This window comes from Megalobrama amblycephala, linkage group LG11, assembly GCF_018812025.1.
Source record: "Megalobrama amblycephala isolate DHTTF-2021 linkage group LG11, ASM1881202v1, whole genome shotgun sequence".
In the NCBI taxonomy this organism is placed as follows: Eukaryota; Metazoa; Chordata; class Actinopteri; order Cypriniformes; family Xenocyprididae; genus Megalobrama; species Megalobrama amblycephala.
This window is the reverse complement of record NC_063054.1, coordinates 2,085,679-2,108,572: the sequence shown is the minus strand read 5'-3', so window position 1 is coordinate 2,108,572 and position 22,894 is coordinate 2,085,679. Positions and strand designations below refer to the sequence as shown.

At 39.4% G+C, this 22,894-nt stretch overlaps 2 protein-coding genes across 2 annotated transcripts in view; one reads left to right on the top strand and one right to left on the bottom strand.

Moving 5' to 3' along the window:
• Window positions 1-728: 728 nt before the first annotated feature.
• Window positions 729-3,131, top strand: LOC125278899 (fatty acid-binding protein, brain-like). The gene is made up of 4 exons (XM_048208305.1): window positions 729-874; window positions 1,049-1,221; window positions 1,407-1,508; window positions 2,845-3,131. The coding sequence occupies exons 1-4, from the start codon at window positions 802-804 to the stop codon at window positions 2,893-2,895; spliced, it is 399 nt and encodes a 132-aa protein (XP_048064262.1). The 5' UTR covers window positions 729-801; the 3' UTR covers window positions 2,896-3,131.
• Window positions 3,132-4,055: 924 nt separating this feature from the next.
• The window catches only part of LOC125278895 (NACHT, LRR and PYD domains-containing protein 3-like), a 52,846-nt gene continuing 34,007 nt past the window's right edge, over window positions 4,056-22,894 (bottom strand). The window contains 6 exon segments of the mRNA XM_048208297.1: window positions 4,056-6,568; window positions 10,039-10,085; window positions 10,165-10,338; window positions 21,173-21,346; window positions 21,447-21,620; window positions 21,724-21,897. Coding sequence (XP_048064254.1) covers window positions 6,027-6,568; window positions 10,039-10,085; window positions 10,165-10,338; window positions 21,173-21,346; window positions 21,447-21,620; window positions 21,724-21,897 — 1,285 coding nt within the window. The 3' untranslated portion in view covers window positions 4,056-6,026.

Genomic DNA, 22,894 nt, shown 5'->3' with positions numbered 1-22,894 from the left:
AAACACTGTTCTTTTGAACTTTCTATTCATCAAATAATCCTGAAAAAAAATATTGTACACAAATATTTTGTACAATTGTACACATTAAATGTTTCTTGAGCAGCAGATCATCATATCAGAATGATTTCTGAAGGATCATGTGACACTGAAGACTGGAGTAATGATGCTGAAAATTCAGCTTTGCATCACAGGAATAAATTACTTTGTGAAATATATTCAAATAGAAAACAGTTATTTTAAATTGTAATAATATTTCACAATATTACTGTTTTTTTACTGTATTTTTAATTAAATAAATGTAGCCTTGGTGAGCAGACGAAACTTCTTTTAAAAACATTAAAAATCTTAGTGGTTCCAAACTTTTGGACTGTACTGTATATATATATATATATATATATATATATATATATATATATATATATATATATATATATATATATATATATATATATATATATATTGAATAAAACCTCAGGACAGGTTTGGGAACCACTAATCTAGATTAATTATATGGTAATCTATATGTAAAATACTAAACTGTAACATTATTAACATTTTAATCTTTGCTCAAATGCAAAGTTCCAGACCAGTTATTGGATTTGACTATTGAAATTACATTGTCACTTCTTGCCATGTACAAATCACAGATTCAGTAAATAAAATCTATCCAATCAGCACAAACTTCCCCTAAAGCCCCGCCTCCCTGACACAATATTAATTAGCCGTCCGCAGACAGTTAGGAGACAGTGAACTCTGTGACTGTACAAGAACCACAGTGTGTTTGATCTTTAAACTCTCAACATGGTTGATGCATTTTGTGCAACTTGGATACTGGTTGACAGCCAGAACCTTGATGAATACATGAAAGCACTGGGTAAGTTATTTTTTTGCAGAAAGACAGAATTTCTTGTAACATTTTTGCATGTGTAAGGTGCAGTAGTGCATTTTAAAATGCATGAATTATAATTTGTGTGGTTTATAGGCTATAATAATAACAGTTTTGCTCTGTCTGTAATACCTTCATATTTTTTGGTATTGGTTCCCACAGGTATTGATTCTGCCATTAGGCAATTGGGCAGTGTTGCCAAACCTTCAATTGTCATCAGTCATGAGGGTGACAAAGTTGTCTTGAAGATGCTGGGCTCCGTCATAAGAACTGAGATTTCTTTCAAACTGGGAGAGGAGTTTGATGAAATCACTGCAGATGGCAGACAAGCAAAGGTTTGTGTTTATTCATTTACTGAGTCTGCAGCATATCTGACATCAGTTTCATGAAGTAATTTAAAGTACTTTGGCAGGTTAGGTCTCTTTTTACACTGCATGAATTTGATCATATATGACAATTTGTGTTTATATCATGATAAAACTTCTAAAAAACAGACTCACATATTTTCATCTCATTTCAGTCCATTGTAACTTTGGAAGGAGAAAGTCTTGTTCACATTCAGAGGTGGGACGACAAGGAGACAAAGATTGTTAGAGAAATCAGGGATGGTAAAATGATTAATGTAAGCAGCATTATTAATATATTATATTTATATTCTGATCAGGCATAACATTATGAGCACTGACAGGTGAAGTGGGGTGTTCCCAGTCTGCAGTGGTCAGTATCTGTCAAAAGTGCTCCAAGGAAGGAACAGTGGTGAACCGGCGACAGGGTCATGGGCGGCCAAGGCTCATTGAAGGCTGGACTGTGTGGTCCGATCCAACAGACGAGCTCCTGTAGCTCAGATTGCTCAAGAAATTAATGCTGGTTCTGATAGAAAGGTGTCAGAATACACAGTGCATCAGTTTGTTGCGTATGGAGCTGCATAGCTGCAGACCAGTCAGGGTGCCCATGCTGACCCCTGTCCACCGCCGAAAGAGCCAACAGTGGACACATGAGCATCAGAACTGGACCATGGAGCAATGGAAGAAGGTGATCTGGTCTGATGAATCACGTTTTATTTTACATCACATGGATGGCCGGGTGTGTGTGTGTCGCTTACCTGGGGAACACATGGCACCAGGAAAAATTAAGTGAGTTTTTCCTTAAAACAAGCAAAATAATCTGCCAGTGGGGTAAGCAAAATAATTTTATATCAAACCAAAAATAAGCTATATAATCCTGTTTTCAGTTTGGATTAAGATTATTTTGCTTGTTTTAAGGAAAAACTCACTTAATTTTGACCTATTTTTCCTAAAAACAAGAAAATAATTTTTACTTGTTAAGAAAATGCTTCTTGATCTAAGAATTTTTAGATAATTGGACTGGAAACAAGACAAAAATTCTAAGTAAGAATAGCAGTTTTTGCAGTGAAGAAGGCAAGCCAGTGGAGGCAGTGTGATGCTTTGGACAATGTTCTGCTGGGAAACCTTGGGTCCTGCCATCCATGTGGATGTTACTTTGACACCTAAGCATTGTTGAAACCATGTACACCCTTTCATGGAAACAGTATTCCCTGGTGGCTGTGTCCTCTTTTAGCAGGATAATGCTCCTGACACAAAGCAAAAATGGTTCAGGAATGGTTTGAGGAGCACAACAACAAGTCCTGTACATCTCAATCCAATCGAGCATCTGTGGGATGTGCTGAACAAAACAAGTCCAATCCATGGAGGCTCCACCTCACATCTTACAGGACTTAAAGGATCTGCTGCTAACATCTTGGTGTCAGATACCACAGCACACCTTCAGGGGTCTAGAGGAGTCCATGCCTCGACGGGTCAGGGCTGTTTTGGCAGCAAAAGGGGACCAACACAGTATTAGGAAGGTGGTCATAATGTTATGCCTGATCGGTGTATGATATACATATATTATATGACATTTTATGTTCCTAAATTTCCTCTCCTGGTTTCTGTTTCCAGACCTTGACCTTTGAGGGCGTTCAGGCTGTCCGCACATATGAAAAGGAATAATGTCAAACTGATGATGTTTCACTGTTACTTTGGCATTGTGACTGTGATTTATCTGAATGATGCAGAATGTCTCTGAGGCCTGTCTTCTTCAATTGCTTCATTATCATTAGATTGATACTGAAGTTTCCATAATCCTAATTTTTCTAATTCAATCAAGACCTTAAAGCATTATATCTATGCTACACACACACTAATATATCTATATCTATCTATCTATCTATCTATCTATCTATATATATATATATATATATATATATATATATATATATATATACATACATACACACAATTTCTGAAAAATAATTTAATATTAAACTACTTAAGAACTATTTGAAAAAAAAAAATTGTTCTATAATCATATGGTACTGTACAGACCTTTGTTTACATTAGTTAGTTTTATTACACATAATCCAGTCCGGTTAATGTTAATATACATTAATATCAAAGTCACTCAATATAAATGTAGTTTGAATTGCATTGAAAGTGTGTATTCACAAAACTAATGTAATGGAAATAATATATGGAAGAAAACTATCTTCCAATGATTTCAAAACATTTGCATTCCCCCAAGAAACTTTGCAGTCACTTGCAAAACCAGTGTGATATTTTCATATGAAAATAAAACTCTTTCTCAGTGCTTTTTTGAGCAAATGCAAAGTTTCTCATGGGAATGTTTTGTGACAAGGTGATGGAAAAAAATATATATATTTCAAAGCTTTTGTGTTCCGGAACATTTGCGTTCTCTGTTATATAATGAAAAAATAAGTAGTATTTGATATTAACATCTTTTTTTAGTTGCCATGTTTCTGTGATTCCTCTGAATTTATGTTTTGGTTGATAGAGTGGCAGTGTAGGAGAAAAGACAATTCAAGAACTGAATTCTAAAACCTAAAGTAATTTTGTCTATAAACTGACAGAAATAGAAAAAAGAAAAATATTATGCAGATCAATCCAATGATTGTCCAGATCACAGGTGAAGCAGCAGCTTATCGATTCGAAGGTCAGACACAAATTTGCAGGAAAATAATGGATTCATTTTTAAATTGACTACAGTTATTTGTTTCTGAAACAATGAAGTTAAACAGACGATGAATGTATCGTGCTTCACGTCTGACCTCAGGGTTACAGTCTACACACACACACACACACACACACGATCCGGAGAAATCTGTTTATTGCATCACATTTCCATTATATTTCCTGTTGAAGCGGCAGCTGGTCATGTGATTGTGTTTGTGCGGGAGGATGGACCGTCTGACGCAGACTGATGCTACACAAACATGGTCTGTAGAGAAAGTCTCGTATCAAACACAGTCCTGTCAGTGTCAGACATCACTCTCTGTTCGGGGTGTTTTGGGTGATGCGCTCTCTGCCGGCTCCTCTCCTCTCCTCTTCCTCAGGCCCTTCATCTTGCGTGTCTGTAGTTTGTTCAGGTCCTGCTTCTGCATGTGTAAGCGGCCGAACCTGGTGCCGAAGGCATCATGGGAAATGTTCTTCTTCTTCTTGGGCTGCAGGTGAGATGGAGGTGAAGCACATGACTATCACAGGAGAAACATCTGGAACTCGTACTGTACACAGATCAGAGCTAATACAGTCACACATCTGATCAAATCTGTCTGAACGTGTCCAGATTTATTTAATCACAATAAACCAGCATGTAAAGACTTTACTGGCATCTGCTCCACTCTGACCGTGTGCATGTGTTTGTGACGAACACGGATCATGTGCAGATTCATATACAGCAGTAAAGAGGGAATGTTAACAATGTTACACCACATGAATATAATGCAGTATATTCATAGTTGAAAATATCCAAATTAAAGCATTTTTACACTGCAAGAAAAAATGCAATACATCCATAGAAATGTGTTTGTATTTGACATAAGTGGATTAAATCAGTGGCCAGTAACAACTACTGTATGTAAGACTGGAGCTAAAAATCTGCTTGAGCCATTGAGGATGTTTACTTGTACCATGACCTGTCTGAATACTGCATTCTGATTGGCTGGAAGGTGTACATTAATGAGTTTCCGCACCATATTCTTCCTGTTAAGACACCAACTGAGGGACGGCTGGACCCGATGATGCAATCTGCACCCGGCATCACGAACCTTTAATGACACCTTGAGACAGTCCTGTGACGACCCGTATGACTGACAAAACTCCTGACTGCAGTGTTCAAATCAACTGCTAATGTGAAAGCAGATCCTGCTTCTCCTCCGGCGCGTCCGCGGCATTCATCGCGTCCGTCGGCGTGGCGTCTTGAGTCGGCTCGGAGTGAGTCTCAGTCATGCTGCTCCTGTCTGGATCTCCACTGACAGCCTGAGATGCGTTTGAGTCCGGTGTGAAAGCAGATGACTGTTACACTGGCTGACTGACTATTGTAGCAATAACCTATAAATATAGATGAGCTGCAGGAGGCGGGGCTACAGACCCACCGCCCGAGAGCGATCAGACTCCTCCTGGAGAAGCTGTGATGAAGCACATCTGTCCTGCACTGACACGTGCATGACGGACCTGCAGTAATGCAACATCTGCATCTGGCCGCAGTGACTCTCCTGTACATGCTTTATTAACACTGTTGAATACAGAGATCAAGCTGATGATCAACTGCAGCACAACAATAGGAGTGTGTTTGTGAACTCACAGACTGAATGTGTTGAACAGACTCCAGTAACTCCTGCAGCTGGAGCACATCAGTCTGCGTCACTCGCGCGCGCTCTAGTGTTGTTAAAGTGCTGCACACTCACACTGACACTCGACAAATGCAAGTAAAATGAGTTCTGAGAGCAGTTAATAAAATAAAGTACTGGCATTCACACTGTTAGAGAATTAAATCAGACATATATAATGTCTTAGATATCACTGAGATGGACAAGAGGCCTGGGTTTGGCTGCTTAACAGAAAATTATATGAAATTAACACCCTAAAAAGTAAAGGGCATGAGACAGTATTTGCCAAACCAAGCTTGACCGATTGACCAGAAGGGTTTTCGCAGCATCAGACGGGTAATTATTAAGCCCCGCCAGCAGTGGAACGGTTAGCTCTGAATCAAAAAATGAATTACTATCAAAACAATTAGATGTAGATAAACAACTACACATGAAAGAGGATTTACAAGTGTGTGTGTGTTATTTAATCTGACACAGAGACACTGAAGAATCATTATAATAAAGCATAAATCCAGCATAGAGGGGTTCAGTGAATGTGGTGTAGAATGTGTGTAAGTGTGTGAGTGTGTGTGTGTCAGAGACGCTGTAGAAGGACAGAGTGCCGGCCGACACGTCCACATACACTCCTGCTCTCTTAGAGGATGAACAGACGACAGGTATATCAGTCCTGTTCTTATTGTGCCAGACGGTGAATCTGTTATCAGAGCAGTCCAGACTCCAGGATTTGTCATTTAATCCAAACATACAGTCATCACTCCCTCCTTTCCTGCTGATTCCTGGATATGTCACTGATATATCAGCACTATATCCGCTCCATTCAGCCTCCCAGTAACAGCGTCCAGTCAGACTCTCTCTACACAGAATCTGACGACATTCATCAAATCTCTCTGGATGATCAGGACACGACTGATGCTCTTCCAAACCTGACACCTTCCTGTTCTCCTCAGACAGAATGAGTTGAGTGTTTGCTGTGATTGGATCCAGTGTGAGATCACAGGCATCTGAACACAATAAGAGAGAAACATCTATAACAACAAAACAACAGTCACTAGACAAGTGTGTGTGTGTGTGTGTGTGTAAGGCGATAGAAAATACGGTTTGTACATTATAAAAACCATTACATCTATGGAATGTCCCAACAATTCACAAAAACTAAACTGTGTGTGTTTGTGTTCGATGTTTCACACCATTTAATACACCGAATGTTTTGCTAATTGTTTTCTCCTCTTTTATTTCACTGATCTGTACATACAAATGCATTGCCAGAGTTTTCCTTTACGCTTCTGAAGTTTTCGTTTATTATCCCTGAGTTTTCGTTCACCATTCTGGCAAAAATGTCTTGTGTGGGCGGGGCTAGCAGTGCTGTGTTCTCATTGGCTACTGAGTTTTTAATTGACAGCTTCTTGACCTGGAAGTGAAGAGGTCTGTATTGTGTTTATGTAATCATCTGTTAGCGGGTTACTATTTCATTTTAGTGCTATAAAGATATAGAGTTTTGTTTTTGAATTGTATCTGTGTTTATCTGCCAATACTACTTTATCAATATAAGCTTTTAGGAGCATGAGACATCAAATGTGAGAGAAAATGAAAGTCTTGAGGTTTAATTTACATTAAAGTACTATGTATAACACTGAACATATTGCATAATATCCAATGTTTTCTGAGAATATTTGTTTATTCCTGATGAATATTCTCTATTGTTGGGTCTGATTAGGTTGTGCTGTTACAATTTAAAGAGATTACTAGTGTCATATACATTAATGTGATATATTCAGAAATCAAGACTGAAGTCTCATTCCAACCAGGTAATTAAGGTCAGCCCTGGCCATCACTCTACCCATTGTTAGCATATGCACTCATCACAATTAATGATCACTTAATTCTGATGAATTCAAACATGAAAATTACAACCGTGGCTTGCTGTCAGACTGTATAGACCTCAGTGGGCATGTCAGTTCATTTTTCACACAAGAATTTTGCCTTTTTTTTTTTATCATGCTGATAATTTTATTTAGTTATTTTATTTATTTATAACATTATCATCTAACATTTAAAATTGGAAATACATTAACAGTTTCAACTGTGACTTTTTTTAAACCAGTTTTTGAATAAATGTAATTGAAATATGATAATAATAATTAATAATAATTCCTTACATTTATACAGTCCTTTTCTAGGTACTCAAAGCACTTTACATATTGAAGGGGGAATCTCAACCACCACCAATGTGCAGCACCACCTGGATGATGTGACGGCAGCCATATTGCGCCAGAACGCCCACCACACACCAGCTGATTGGTGGAGAGGAGACAGAGAGATGAAGCCAAACAGTATATGGGGATGATTAGGAGACCATGACGGACAGAGGCCAATGGGCAAATTTGGCCAGGATGTTGGGGTTACACCCCTACTCTTTTCAAAGGACATCCTGGGATTTTTAACGACCACAGAGAGTCAGGACCTCGAAGGATGGTGCTTTTTTGACAGTATAGTGTACCCCAGGTGTTAGGACCCACACAGACTACAGGGTGAGCGCCCCTGCTGGCCTCACTAACACCTCTTCCAGCAGCAACCTAGTTTTCCCAGGAGGTTTCCCATCCAGGTACTAACCAGGCTCAGCCCTGCTTAGCTTCAGTGGACAACCAGTCTTGGGCTACAGGGTGATATGAGTCAATTCAAATAAATTTACATTTTTTTATCGTTACTACAGGATATAAATAAATATGAAAGTGAATGTAGTTATGTTGTGACATGAAAGACCATAATCCACAAAACACTAACTGCACAGTATTCTCATGACATACATTACTATACAAGCTGTATGTGTACATACAAAATACAAGTGTAAAGTTCATATATATTTTAAATGCAACAATGATCCTTTGAACAGTTCCTGTTACAGTTCAAAGTAACAAAACAGTAACTGGATGGGTACATTATGGAGTGCAACATCAGTGTTAGGGATAGTCCACCCAAAAATTAAAATTCTCTCGTCATTTTTTCACCTTCATGCCATCCAAGATGTATATGACTTTCGTTTATCACATAAACGCAAAGCTTTTTAAGAAAATAATCCATCTCTGTGAACCCAGACATGCATGGCAGTTGATCAAAAGCGATTGTTAATAATTAAAACGGTTTAAATTATTAGTATTTTTCTTATCTATTGTTTCACTTCAGAAGACATTGATTCATCCACTGGTGTCACATGGATTACTGTCACAGTCACTGTGTGGTTTTTAAAGTATCTTTATGACTCAAAGTCCGTGCACATTGTAGACTAGGTTATGCATTTGGACATATATTTATTCATATTAAAGACTACTTTTTCCCCTTTGAATATGATCTAATCGAAGACTGTAACTGTATGTACATAACCAGGTCCTATAATGATTGGGCTAAATCAAGACAACACTGCTGTATAATGTTGTGGGCTCAAAATAAGCTCTAAAGTACCTCTCCACCTGAAAAAGCAAACGCAATGAGAACACACTGCTGCTAGCCCCACCCCCACAAGAAATTTGTGCCAGAATTGTGAGCGAAAATAAAGGGATTGTAAACGAAAACTTCAGAAGTGTAAATGAAAACTCTGGAAACACATTTGTATGTGCAGATCAGCGAAATAATGAGGAGAAAACAGTTAGCAAAACATGCAGTGCATTAAAAACAAAGTCAAACATTTTGCCTGCAATTTATTTTTTAAGGTTTTTTTGGCACAAAAATAATTCCATAGAAGCCTATGCAATGTCCTCACTAATAAAGTGAAACTTAATATTCAGCAGTATTATTGATTTGTCTGCACTGACACTATTGAATGAGAACTGAGCTAAGCTGGACGATGACATCACCGTTTTCTGATTTATAGCTGAATTGAACTCATTTCATAATTGATGTACTTTACACAGTTATTGAACCGAAATTAATCAATACTGAACTGATTTCACCTAAATAATGGCTCTTTACTATTGTCTTTTTAGAGCTGTTTTACAGCAGAATTGAACTCTGTTTGCATGATTGAATTATTTTCCTGTTATCACTGTAAAGCTGCTTTGAAACCATCTGTATTCAGTGTTGCCAGATTGGGCGGTTTCTTTTACTGTATTTGGCATGATTTTCCTGTTGCACTGTTCACCTGGCAGGGAAATTGATTTTATCATATTTATTTTGTCTTTGTTATTTAGTTTTAAGGAGGTAAATTCTTAAAACTATCAACCTTGGTTGTTATGACAACAGAATTTTGTCACAATCTTTTGGCAGTGAATGTTCTGGGTTGGTTTTGGAGACCTTTTGAGTTTTTGTGAGAAAGTATAAATGTGCCAGTTTTCTGTGATGGTTAGGTTTAGGGGTAGGGGTAGTGTAGGGGAATAGAAAATACAGTTTGTACAGTATAAAAACCATTACACCTATGGATTCACAAAATGCATTCCCCCACAATTCACAAAAATGAACGTGTGTGTGTGTGTAGACCTACACTTTCGTGGTCCTGCTGTGAGTCTGATCTCTCCTCCATGATCCACACTATAAACACAGAAGCACACATTAATGTAGATATGCATCATGCATACGTTCACTATGTCAGAATCAGAGTTTGACACACTTGAGTATCTGCAGGGAGCAGTTTGGATCCTTCAGTTTGCCCAAAAGCAGCTTGACTCCTGAATCTCCTGGGTGATTGTAGCTCAGATCCAGCTCTCTCAGGTGTGAGGGGTTTGAACTCAGAGCTGAAGACACAAAACCACAGCCTTCCTCTGTCACCATACAGCCAGACAACCTACAGATGGATCAAAACAGCCTCATCATCTACAAAACACACATCCACACTCAACAGTTGAGTGAATATCACTCATAGTGTGAATTTATACAAGAGTTCTCATGTCTCATTCAAACTCTAAATGCACTGGATTTTCAAACATAATCAAAAATGCAACTCGATCAAATATATCAGCAGTAATTTCTAAACACACTTTAGAAATGTAGGCTGCATCCAAAAATTGGAAAATGCTGCCTTCAGCGGACACATTTCAAGGTAGAAAGGCATCAAGGCATGCCTAAATGTTAGATCACTTCCTGTCTCCTGACATACCTTTCTCTGATCGATTTTTGAAGGCAGCATAGATGTATCCTCCACTGCCTTTGATATCCCACAATCTTTTGCCAAAAATGATCTTAATAGATCTTTAATTGCTCACTGTTGCAGTTAGTCTGATGCTCACAGCCATGTTGGCTGGCTTCTTGTGCTGCTTTTGTGCTTGGCCCTGTAATTGCTGCTTGTAGCTATATTTAAATATTTGTTTAGTTCTCAGCAAAGAGCGTGCTATTTTGAGGTAGATCATTAAACGGTTACGCTGCCTCAGAAGTCTGTCTGAAATCAGTTTCGTGAGGTGCCTTCATGCACAAATGCTGCCTTACAAGTCAATGCCTGATAGGGCAGTGAGGAGGAGGAGAACAAACTGTATATAACAATTTTCCTATATAATAAATTATAGTGCTGGGTATTGACACAATTTTCACGATTCTATACGATTTCTATTCACATGGTTTTGATTCGATTCGAAATATGTTGTGATAAGTTGTGCTGTATATTTTAACATACCTTAAGATGTGTAGTAGTGTTTAATTCATGCTGTAACTTGTATTAAAGCAGAGGAGAGGATGTTCACATACACTCGTGCTGCAGCTTCTCTTTAACTGAGGCGCTACAGTGATCTGTCTGTCACGCCACATTAAACAGCGGCAAAACGGTATTTATTTTTGGAATCTCATAATAGGATGGATGTCATATGAAATCTGAGACTGCTTAAATATCAAAAGAAACAAAGCACAAAGATTAATGCAATTTATGGATGGGAGGCACGCTACATGTTCTGTTCATTCATCAACTGAAAACAGACTAGACTAATCGATTCTTGGGATTTAAGAATCAATATCGGTTCGTAAAAATGAGAATCGATTAAAATGGAGAAATCAATATTTTGTACCCAGCCCTAAGAAATTACTTGCATCTTAGAGTGTGCAGACGAACCACATTAAATATGTTATCTTGCTTTTGGGGACAGATGCTGCTATTTGGGTATGTCGTCGTGTAAGACACTTCTGAAAGGTAATTATACCAAAACACTTTGACAACAGACTTTGCTCGGACATTTCAAAATGACCAAAACACCATTTCAGATGCTGTTGACAAGATCGGCCGGCTTGTTAGTCCAATTATGCCATCCCATCGTGCAAAGTAATTCAGTAACTGTGTTTCCATCTAAGTTTATGCACTATATATTTTCTTGTCAGATAAAAAAAAAAAAATCTGACTTTAATTTGAATTTATGTGCATCGTTGCATTTCCATCCAGCAGTTTTGTATGCAATATCCTAAAATGCACATAAAAATAGGTGGATGGAAACAGCAACTGTGATATTTCATTTGCTGAGGTTTTAAATGTGGTTTGATTAATCTATTGATAAAGAGTGCTCTGCTAGGACTGTGTTTGTCTGACATTATTAAGTACATCATTTACTTTACAAAAAACAAACAAAAACATGCCTTGAGAGTCCAAGCATTCACTGTGTTATGCTGCATAATGGAAAGCAGTCAGAAAAAAAAGTCATACAGGGGCATTTTTTTGTTTTTCTTATGTTTGTGATACTTATACATATATTTTGTGATATAGTTGAGCAATATCACACGGGCAGAATCTGGTTTTCCTGAATGTAAAAATGATTGCAAATAAGATGTTATTTTAAACAGTTCAATAAATAATAGTTTATATTGTGAGCTTTAGACACAATATTCTCTGGTTTTGCTTTATTTGACCAATGAAAATAGTTCCAAACAAAACCACACCAGAACTGTTGTGCATTTATCAGATTTTCACTAAACGATTATCATGGTCAAAATAAATAAATAAATAAATAAATAAATAAATAAATAAAATTACAATAGCAGTAATTACAATAACAACAATATTACCACGATAACTGGAGAAATTTTGAAGATAAATAATGCTATCAGTCAAATAATTTTTTTAAAATGTTTTGTCCAATGAATTAAAATAAAAGTGTTGGCAGGTGGAGTGTAAATGCACATCAAATGCTATCAGAACCTGTTATTATTAGTCCTTCTGTCTACATTGGACATGTCAAAGTGAACATTCAAAACCTATTTGCCCTGTTGTCAGAACAAGTGCGTGGAGTACGTCAGACATAAAAAGGGGGCTCAGGTTACTGTTGTCAGCTTGTCACATGGATTCTATTTGATTTTGACGTGTCACGCTGCCCACGTCCAGTGTAGACAGTGTATTTTACAGAATGCAGACAACTGTCACACTGGTGAGCTAACTTTTGTAAGTGTCTCCCTTTCATCTGTCCTCTCCTCTGATGTGTGGGAAAAGTAGCTACATACTTTCTGTCTTCTTTTCTTATTATGGCAGCATTAAGGTGTAATACTGACTCCTACTATGTTTGAGTTTCAAGCAGTTATTGTATGTGTATTTACATGATTTCAATATTTCCAGTGCTGCTTACACATAGTTTCTACTAGGGCGGCCAGCCCAAGTATGTTATTGTCCGCCTAAGTATATAGTGCCTTGCAAATGTATTCATACCCACTGAACTTTTACACATTTTGAAACATTACAACCACAAACAAAAATTTATTTTATTGGGAATTTATGTGATTGACCACGACAAAGTGGCACATAATTTTGAAGTGGAAGGAAAATGATAAATGGTGTCCACCTTTTTTTTTCAAATAAATATTCGAAAAGTGTGGCATTCATTTGTATTCAGTCCCCCTGAGTCAATACTCTGTAAAACCACCTTCCACCAGCTGAAAGTCTTTTGTGGCATGTCTCTACCATGTCTCTACATTGTACTGTCAGTGCCATTGTTTTGTCTCAAGATGTACACCAGTAATGTATTTTTCTAGTGTATGTTTATAAAAGCTACTTAAAATACCCTAATTGAACTAAGAACTAATCCTGGCTTATGCTAAGCCCTGTCTGTGAAACCGGGCAACAGAAAGTGAAATTTTTGCCCATTCTTCTTTGCAAAATAGCTCAAGCTCAGTCAGATTGGATGGAGAGCTTCTGTGAACAGCAATTTTCGTGTCTTGCAACAGATTCTCAATTGGATTTAGGTCTGGACTTTGACTGGGCCATTCTTACAAATGAATATGCTTTGATCTAAACAATTCCATTGTAGTTCTGGCTGTATATTTAGGGTGGTTGTCCTGCTTGAAGGTGAACCTCTGCCCCAGCCTCAAGTCTTTTGCAGACTCTAACAGGTTTTCATCTAAGATTGCCCTATATTTGGCTTCATCCATCTTCCCATCAACTCTGACCAGCTTCCCTGTCCCTGCCGAAGAAAAGCATCCCCACAACATGATGCTGCCGCCAGCATGTTTTACAGTGGGGATGGTGTGTTTAGGGTGATGTGCAGTGTTAGGGTTCTGCCACACATAACGTTTTGCATTTAGGCCAAAAAGTTCAATTTTGGTCTCATTTGACCAAATCACCTTCTTCCACATGTTTGCTGTGTCCCCTACATGGCTTGCCGGAAAAAGCAAAGGGGACTTCTTATGGCTTTCTTTCAACAATAGTTTTCCTCTTGCCACTCTTCCATAAAGGCCAGATTTGTGGAGTGCACATGCTTTTCCTGTGGACCTGTGTAAAACTTTCATGAGATTTTAAACTGTTCCAAGAGTAATAAACACGAAAGAGCTCTCAATTCATCACTTGCACGCGGTTCCAAGTAAAATTTATGTATGTAGTTAAACACAACTAAAAAAATAGCATAGTGAAAGATTATGTGTATTTTCATTATCTTTAGTTAGATACATTTACATTGTGACTGTGCCTCAGATGCAATCAACTCTGTGTTTGTAAAGGTGTGAACCAAATGGCCCATACAGACGTATGGCCCACAGAAACTGATGGGTGTGAATGACAAACAAACAGCATTGCTCAGAGTAGATCGCAGGGTAGATCGATCTCCGGTGGGAGGTCCTAACAGTGTTCTATTGTTTGTAGCCCTTTTGATGTCATGTATAAAGTTCTGTCCCACAGACAGAACTTTGGGTTAAGATGTTTTGAAGGCTGACACGCTAACATCGCTGCTGAAGAACTGTGCTACACTACTACCTTCAATAAATTCTTCTCCCCACAAGAACTCTGGTCAAGCTTACTTATTTTATGTATTAGAGAAATCTAATACATTGGCGAGCCACCCAAATGACTGCACGGCCAAATACAGCAAAATCTAACAATTTGGCGCGCCAGCCAGGAGAGACTGACAAGAAGAGAACTCACCAACTGCAACAAGAAGTGAACACAAAAGTCTTGGAGATTCTACAGTTTTTATGTTGAAGATCAACAGACTGCATCTGTGGATACAATTTATTTGAATCAACTGGATTCTGTCTCAAATATCCTAATTTGGTGAGTGAAACTTATCAGCTCTCTTAAAAGAACTTAAAGAAAAAAAAAAAAAAAAAGAGGAATAATAAGTAGACCAGTAAAATTTGTAGTGTAGTCTAATACAGTGTAGCACTGTTGAGAATTTTAGGCTTGGGCCTTTCTTGTGAGTCTGTAGGAACCTTTTAAATGTTTAGTTCATTCTCCTGAGACTGTAGGAGCTATAGAAATAAGGTTTATAGCTTGGCCCTGTTCTCTTGAGTCTGTAAGGATCATTTAAGAAAAAGGTTTAGTCCGTTCTCATGAGACTGTAGGAGCCATAGATATGTAGTACAAGGCTTGGGCCTTTCTCATGAGTCTGTAGGAACCTTTTAAATGTTTTAGTCCATTCTCCTGAGACTGTAGGAGCTATAGATATGAGGTTTATAGCTTGGCCCTGTTCTCTGGAGTCTGTAGGAATCATTTAAGGAAGAGGTTTAGTCCATTCTCATGAGACTGTAGGAGCCACAGATATATAGTACACGGTTTGGTCCTTTCTCTGGAGTGTGTAGGAATTGTTTAAGAAACAATTTGGTCCGTTCATTAAGAGATTGTAGAAGCAAAGGCCTGGTCCTTTCTCTTTGTGTCTGTAGAAATTGTTAAAGAAACAGTTTAGTCCATTCATCCAGAGACTGCAGAAACCATAGAATGTCTTGGGACTGATGTTGCTGCAAGAAATATAATTTCTTGACTGGGTGCTAATTCAGTAGCCACTATTTTAGTTTTGAAATAAATGTTCTAACTGGGTTAGAAGATGATGGCATAAAGCCATGGAACTATAAGTTGGTTAGCCTTCCGATGAAAGATACGGAAAGATCTAAAGTAAATTGTCTAAGAGACAAGCCTTGTGAGCTAGGACTCAAAAAGAAGTCTTTTCAGTCAGAAGTTTTCAGAAATTAACAAGGAAATTAGCCTGAAAATGAATGTTTTGTCTTAACAGTAATATTGAAAACTTGTTAGGAGTACAAGTAGAGTCCATAATACACAATTTTGTATTTTGGAAACATATTTGATTTGTCCGGGTATCTGAAATGGTCAGTCTAAAAGATTGCTGAGAATTTAAATCTGAATAAGCACCTAACGGCTCTAACACCTTTTGTTCTGTTTTCACACCTCTGAGGGCACATCTCCTGTACTTGCCATGGCTGAGTCTGCACGAAACAATGGTAATGGCCCTGCATTGAGGCCAACAACAGAAAGACATGGAACAGAACCTCCAAATGTTACTATTGATCAGATGATGGAAAATCTGAATGAATATTTGGACAAAAGGCTGGGACTAAGGAAGTGCCAGGGTGACATCTGCCAGAAGTACAACATCAGGCACTCAGAGAATGGACATTGGGCCTTGCCGGACATTAAAAGGGCTTATGGAAAGATGCAGCGCTCAAGAGCAAACACCAACAGAGATGGCTTGTCTGTAATTTTGGTCAAACAAATTCAACAGCATCTACAGAAGTGTGAGACTGACAAATTACTACGTGAGAACAAAGCAGAGAAAGCAAAGGTTCGAGCGCTGGCTGAACAATTGCAGAATGAAAAGAAAGACAAAGAAAGACTACTAAAGGAGAAGACAAAGTTGTTAAATTTGCTTTCCAAACGATTGGAATCAAAAGACTGTTCTGGAAAAAAGAGTCATTCCATAAGATCTAGCAGCAAAGCAGAACAAGAGTTTCTCTATCCATTCAGTGATCTCCAGAAGAATGAGGATCAACAAGACCTTTATCTGCTTGGAGAAAGTGACAGCATTTCCACAGTGAACTCTGACAGCAATGTAAACACACGTGATGATATCAGAAAGGACAATTTGAAGGTTAGGATTGCTCCTGTAATTGTCAAAAACAGAAGGACTGAAGTTGAAATTGACAATGAGGAGGAGTATGAGGAAAATGGTGAACGACGAACTCGAACTGTCACAAAAGTGGTAAAGAAATATGTTCCACACAGAACATACCAGCCAGCTACTCCAGAGCAAGTTGACAAATGGTCAAAAGATTTACCAGATGTGTACAAACAACCACGGAAAGCTTGGCAATTTCTTCAGCGTTTGCAGAAAATCTACAATTTACACCCACTAGATGGAGTGATGACTGTTAATGTGAACTTAAGGGACAATGACCAAAAGAGATTAACAGAAAGTGTTGAAAGAAGGACTGGTGAGTCTCAAGCGAACATTGAGGCTGGATGGGAGGCTGTACGAACATTCTTGTTTGAACTGAAACCTGCAGAGGTTAATTGGGCTAAAATTACCTCATGCATGCAGAAGACAGGAGAAAGTGTTGCTGAGTATGAAGAACGCTTCATACAAATTTGGTTGGAATATGCCGGTGTGAACAACAATGAATATCTCAGTAAAGATACCGGCATGCCTCTTAAAACCGCATTTGTAAATGGACTGAAACCTGAGATTTCTAAAGCCCTTGAAATCAGGTATGATGACTGGGACAGCATTGGAACAGCATTCATGCAGATTGTTGAATGGTCAGCAAAGATTGAAAGAACACAGGAAGTCAATCTCAGAGCTTTGCAAACCAAAACCTTGTCATTCAACAACAGGACAACGGGGTATGAAGAACATGAATATGTGAGATACCCAAAAGCAAAAAGTCAAGGAAGATGCAGGTACTGCAACGAAGAAGGACACTGGGTTCGTGATTGCAAGTTGATTTTAACACATCAAAGTGATGATGATGACAACTTGTTGAAGAGGTTTCAGCAGCTGACAGACAAGCAAAAGCAGACTCTGCTGAAAGCTTTTGAGCCGCAGGAAAACTGAAGAACCTCTCTCTGCAGCACCAACTAGTGACATCTCATCCAACAACTGATGTACTTCATGTGTATGCAAATAAGGTGAAAGCATACACAGAAGTTTCAACAACTGAAGCCAAATATGATGTCCTAGTAGACGGTGCTGCTAAACAAGCCGTAAAGGAGAGAGGTGCACATACAGCGGCATTAAGACAACTTGAGCAAGACAGAGTTGAACTGCATGAAGACAACCAATGCAGTGAGGATGACCACAGGAAAACAGGACTATACTTCTTTGAACATGTCACAGGCCGGCCCATGCCCAATGAAAATCTAACATCTGACAGCCTTGTCCAAACTGATGACAGACTCAGCCTGGCAGTACACAATGCCAAGGATAAAGTTTTGACACCTCCAAAGGGAGGCTATGGTAAAGTAACAAATAAAAAAACTCAGAGGTCACAGCGAGAATCCAGGTGGAAAAGCCCACATCAGGATCTCTTGGTAGCTGATGGAGCAGTTAAGGTGCAAAGAAAAGAAAAGTGGATCGACGTGAGCCAGTGGGATTTGAAACATCTACCTAGAGATGAGGGATAGATGGCAGTAGTGTTTATCAGAGTCCAGAAATGGCGGGACTAGGGTTTTTAGGCTCTAGCTTGTCGCCTGAGGACGAAGACATAAACATACATCCACTGATAAACACAGTAGTGTCCTGCCAATATTAAATAGGGACAGTTTTAGGAGCAGTTTGGAGTTATTTGTTTAAAATATTTTCCTTGGCAAGATACGTTTCCCTTTTCTCTTTTGTGTGAGAGGATGACCAAAGATGACTCCAGAGGATGACCAAAGATATCCAACGCCTAGACCGTACTTCACTGGCCACCTAGCTGGACATGCCTGAACGTCCACAGAAAACAACACTATCCGCCACTTCCTCAAGACCACAATGTCAAAATAAGAAAGGACTCAAGCATTCAGAAGGATGCAGTCTTCATCATAAACACTTATTCTGTCATTACATTAAGTAATGAAACCTGTATGCAGCATGCTGTATACGTGATTTATGAAAGTTTGTTTTATGATCAAAAATGATCAGAGGAGGGGTTGAAAGATTATGTGTATTTTCATTATCTTTAGTTAGATACATTTACATTGTGACTGTGCCTCAGATGCAATCAACTCTGTGTTTGTAAAGGTGTGAACCAAATGGCCCATACAGACGTATGGCCCACAGAAACTGATGGGTGTGAATGACAAACAAACAGCATTGCTCAGAGTAGATCGCAGGGTAGATCGATCTCCGGTGGGAGGTCCTAACAGTGTTCTATTGTTTGTAGCCCTTTTGATGTCATGTATAAAGTTCTGTCCCACAGACAGAACTTTGGGTTAAGATGTTTTGAAGGCTGACACGCTAACATCGCTGCTGAAGAACTGTGCTCCACTACTACCTTCAATAAATTCTTCTCCCCACAAGAACTCTGGTCAAGCTTACTTATTTTATGTATTAGAGAAATCTAATACATTGGCGAGCCACCCAAACGACTGCACGGCCAAATACAGCAAAATCTAACAATAGATAATATAAATAGCATACATAATATTAAATAACATAAATAACACGAAATACTACTCTAAAACATTAGAGAAAAGATGTGTTTTAAGCCTACATTGAAAAACCATGAGTGAAGGTGCTGATTCCATAAGCGAGGGTCAGCAATTGAAAACGCTGAAGAGATCTCCTTTGTCATGCGACTGAATACTACAACCCACCGTGACAGAAAGCTAGACCCAAACTGAAAGATGGACCTGCCTGGAGTCCAATTAATGTGCATGGACCAAGAACAGCAGTCCCTTGAGGCCCACACCTGGAGATTCAACAGCTGGCGCACCTCACTCACTTTCCAGACCATTCACTGATTATCTTCTTATCCAGTGTGGGTCCTTGAGGGAGTTTCACTGCGTTTGTGGAGTGGGTGCTGGAAAACCACAGTGCTATCAACACCAGCTCACCCCACGCCGGAGCCCTCCACATACCATTCCAATGGATCCGTCCATTTCTGCCCTCCTGTGTTTTTCTGTGTACGGAGTGTGTTTCCAACAGTGCAGACCTGGAGGCCAAAGTTGCAGACCCAGCATTAACATCGGTCAGGTCAGCTCTGAAGTCTGCCTCCTTTCCTTCCTCTACATCTGCTAAGGCTATCCCAGTCCTCAGTCCAGTGAATCTGATGGCCACTGTCCTTCCAGAGCCTCTTTCCAAGATGGCTGCCATTCCTGAGCCTCTTTCCAAGAGAGCCACCACTCCTGAGCCTCTTCCCAAGATGGCCACCACTCCTGAGCCTCATCCTAAGATGGCTGCTATTCCAGAGCCTCGTCCTTCCAACCTGTGGAAGAACAATGGCTAATTGACTTTTGGTCAGAGCCAATAACAGCCCCTGACCAGAGTCCAGCAAAGGCTCCAGCCCCTGACCAGAGTCCAACGAAGGCTCCAGCCCTGACCAGAGACCAGTGATGTCTCCAACCCCTGACCAGAGCCCCTGAGTCCACTCCAGCCCCAGTCTGCTCCAGAGTCCGCTTCAGCTCGAGCCTGCTCCAGAGTCTGCTCCAGAACCCTAAGTCTGTTCCAGAGTCCGCTCAAGCCCGGGAGTCTGCTCCAGTCCCTGAGTCCGCTCTAGACTTCGCCACATATCCCATCCCAGTGAATACAACATTGACCATCATGGCTACAGCTCATTTGTGTGTGTGTGGGCTGCACACACAGCCGTAGCTCTGCCCAAGAAAATTTTGTGGCGGGGCTACCCGTCTACAGCTGAGGAGGCTGTCTCTGAACTGTCTTTACACAAATTCACCTTCAGTTAATGCCACACACGCACAAACAAACACTTCAGTCTTGCACACCACTTCTACGTGTCGCCATTGCCAGCACCATCTGTCAACTCCGCCCTGGCCCCCTGAACTGTCGGCTTCGCCCTGGCCCCCTGAACTGTCGCCCCCGCCCTGGCCCCCTGAACTGTTGGTGCCACCATGGCCTCCTAAACCAGTGCCACCCTGGCGGCTCCCTGAGCTGCCAGCACCACCCTGGGCCCCAGAATTTCCCGCACATCCCTGGATCCCTGTACCACCAGTACCACCCTGGAGGCTTCCCGTCTTGCCTAAGAGACTCCTAGTCAGCTTCCAGGGCACCCACCCTCTTGCCCCTTGGACTTTAGTTTGTTCCACGCCCTCCTCCCAAGCCCTCAGTTTCTGTCTGTTCTTTGTCTAGCTTTGTTTAACATTATGTGGTGTTTGTTAGTTTATTTTCCTGGTTATTTCCCCTGTTCCTTGTTCAGATTACATTAAAGATTCCTGAAGAGATCTCCTTTGTCATGCGATTGAATACTACAACCCACCGTGACACTTATATATTCTTAAATACCTCAGTATCTGCAGCTGACAGTTTGGACTCTTCAGTACATCAGAAAGAAGCTTCAACCCTGAATCCTGCAAGTCATTGTTACTCAGGTCCAGCTCTCTCAGGACACAGTTTGAAAATTGAAGAGCTGATGACAAACTCTCACAACACTGGACAGAGCGATTACAGCCGGCAAGTCTGAAAGAGAGCAGAACACACACATCAACAATAAGATCTACAAACACATCGACATTATGACAGTCTGACTGTAAATTTGATTTTATATGTTCATAATTACCTCAGTATCTGCAACTGACAGTTTGGACTCTTCAGTGCATCAGAAAGAAGCTTCACTGCTGAATCCTTCAGGTCATTGTAACTCAGGTCCAGCTCTCTCAGGACACAGTTTGACAAGTGAAGAACTGATGGCAAACTCTCATAACACTGAACAGAGAGATTACAGCCAGCAAGTCTGAAAGAGAGCAGAACACACACATCAACAGTCAGATCATCTACAAACACATCAACATTATGACCGTCTCACTGTAAATGATCTCTTATATGTTCTTAAATACCTCAGTATATGCAGCTGACAGTTTGGACTCTTCAGACCATCAGAAACAAGCTTCACTCCTGAATCCTGCAGGTCATTGTAACTCAGGTCCAGCTCTCTCAGGACACAGTTTGAGGACTGAAGAGCTGATGACAAACTCTCGCAGCAATGAACAGTGAGATTACAGTGAGGAAGACTGAAAGAGAGCAGAACACACACATCAATAGTCAGATCATCTATAGAACCCTACACAGGCCTTAAATAAAGACCTTAGCCCAGCCCTGGCCCGAAACACTCAGGCCCGAGCCCAGCCCATGTACGACAGCTTGTCAGAATTCCCAGCCCAAGCCCGACTGGAGCCTGTGTTTCTTGTTTTAAATCCTCCCCACAATATAGCCTTTGTTGCAGCCATTAAAATATTTCAGTTTTTTTTTTAATAGCAAAGTAGTTTTAATTCTAATTCTAAATTAAGATTTAATTTAGAAAAATGTTTAGAAAAATGTTAATTTAGAATTAATTCTAAATTAATTCTAAATTAAGTTAATTTAGAAAAATGTTTTGAGCACTTTGTTTGTTAAATTAAAGTTTCTGTTTTTTCTGTGAAGACCACAGTGGCCGACAATGAGTTGGACGTCTGATTGATTTAGACTTTCAGATCAACACTTTACTGACAATAAAATCCATATATATATAAACACTGATATAAGCATATCACAATGTTAGTTTAAATGTTTATTAGCACTACCACAGTAAAAAAAAACATTTTTGACAAGCTGAGGTGGGCTTCTAAAAAAAACCTAATAAAATAGGCTATACATTAAAAAAAAAAAAAACATGCAGGTTGTCTTATCTTCCACCTAGCTAGGCATAAAATAAAAATCAAGGCTTCACCACAGAATATGGCCATTATTATTTTCAAACAAACTATAAACTTATAGCTATAGACAATAAATCCTACAAACAATAGCCTATTCAGAACAGAACTGTAACAAAAAGTAAAAGAACACGTCGCCTACCTACCTCTCCAATTCTGCACAAATCCAAATGTTTCTATAATGTATTCGAATGATAAACTATTATATGTAAATTATAGGCTTTGAACTTCGCTACACTGATCAGGCATAAGATTATGACCACTGACAAGTGAATAACACTGATTATCTCTTCACCTGTTATATATATAGAAAGTGAAT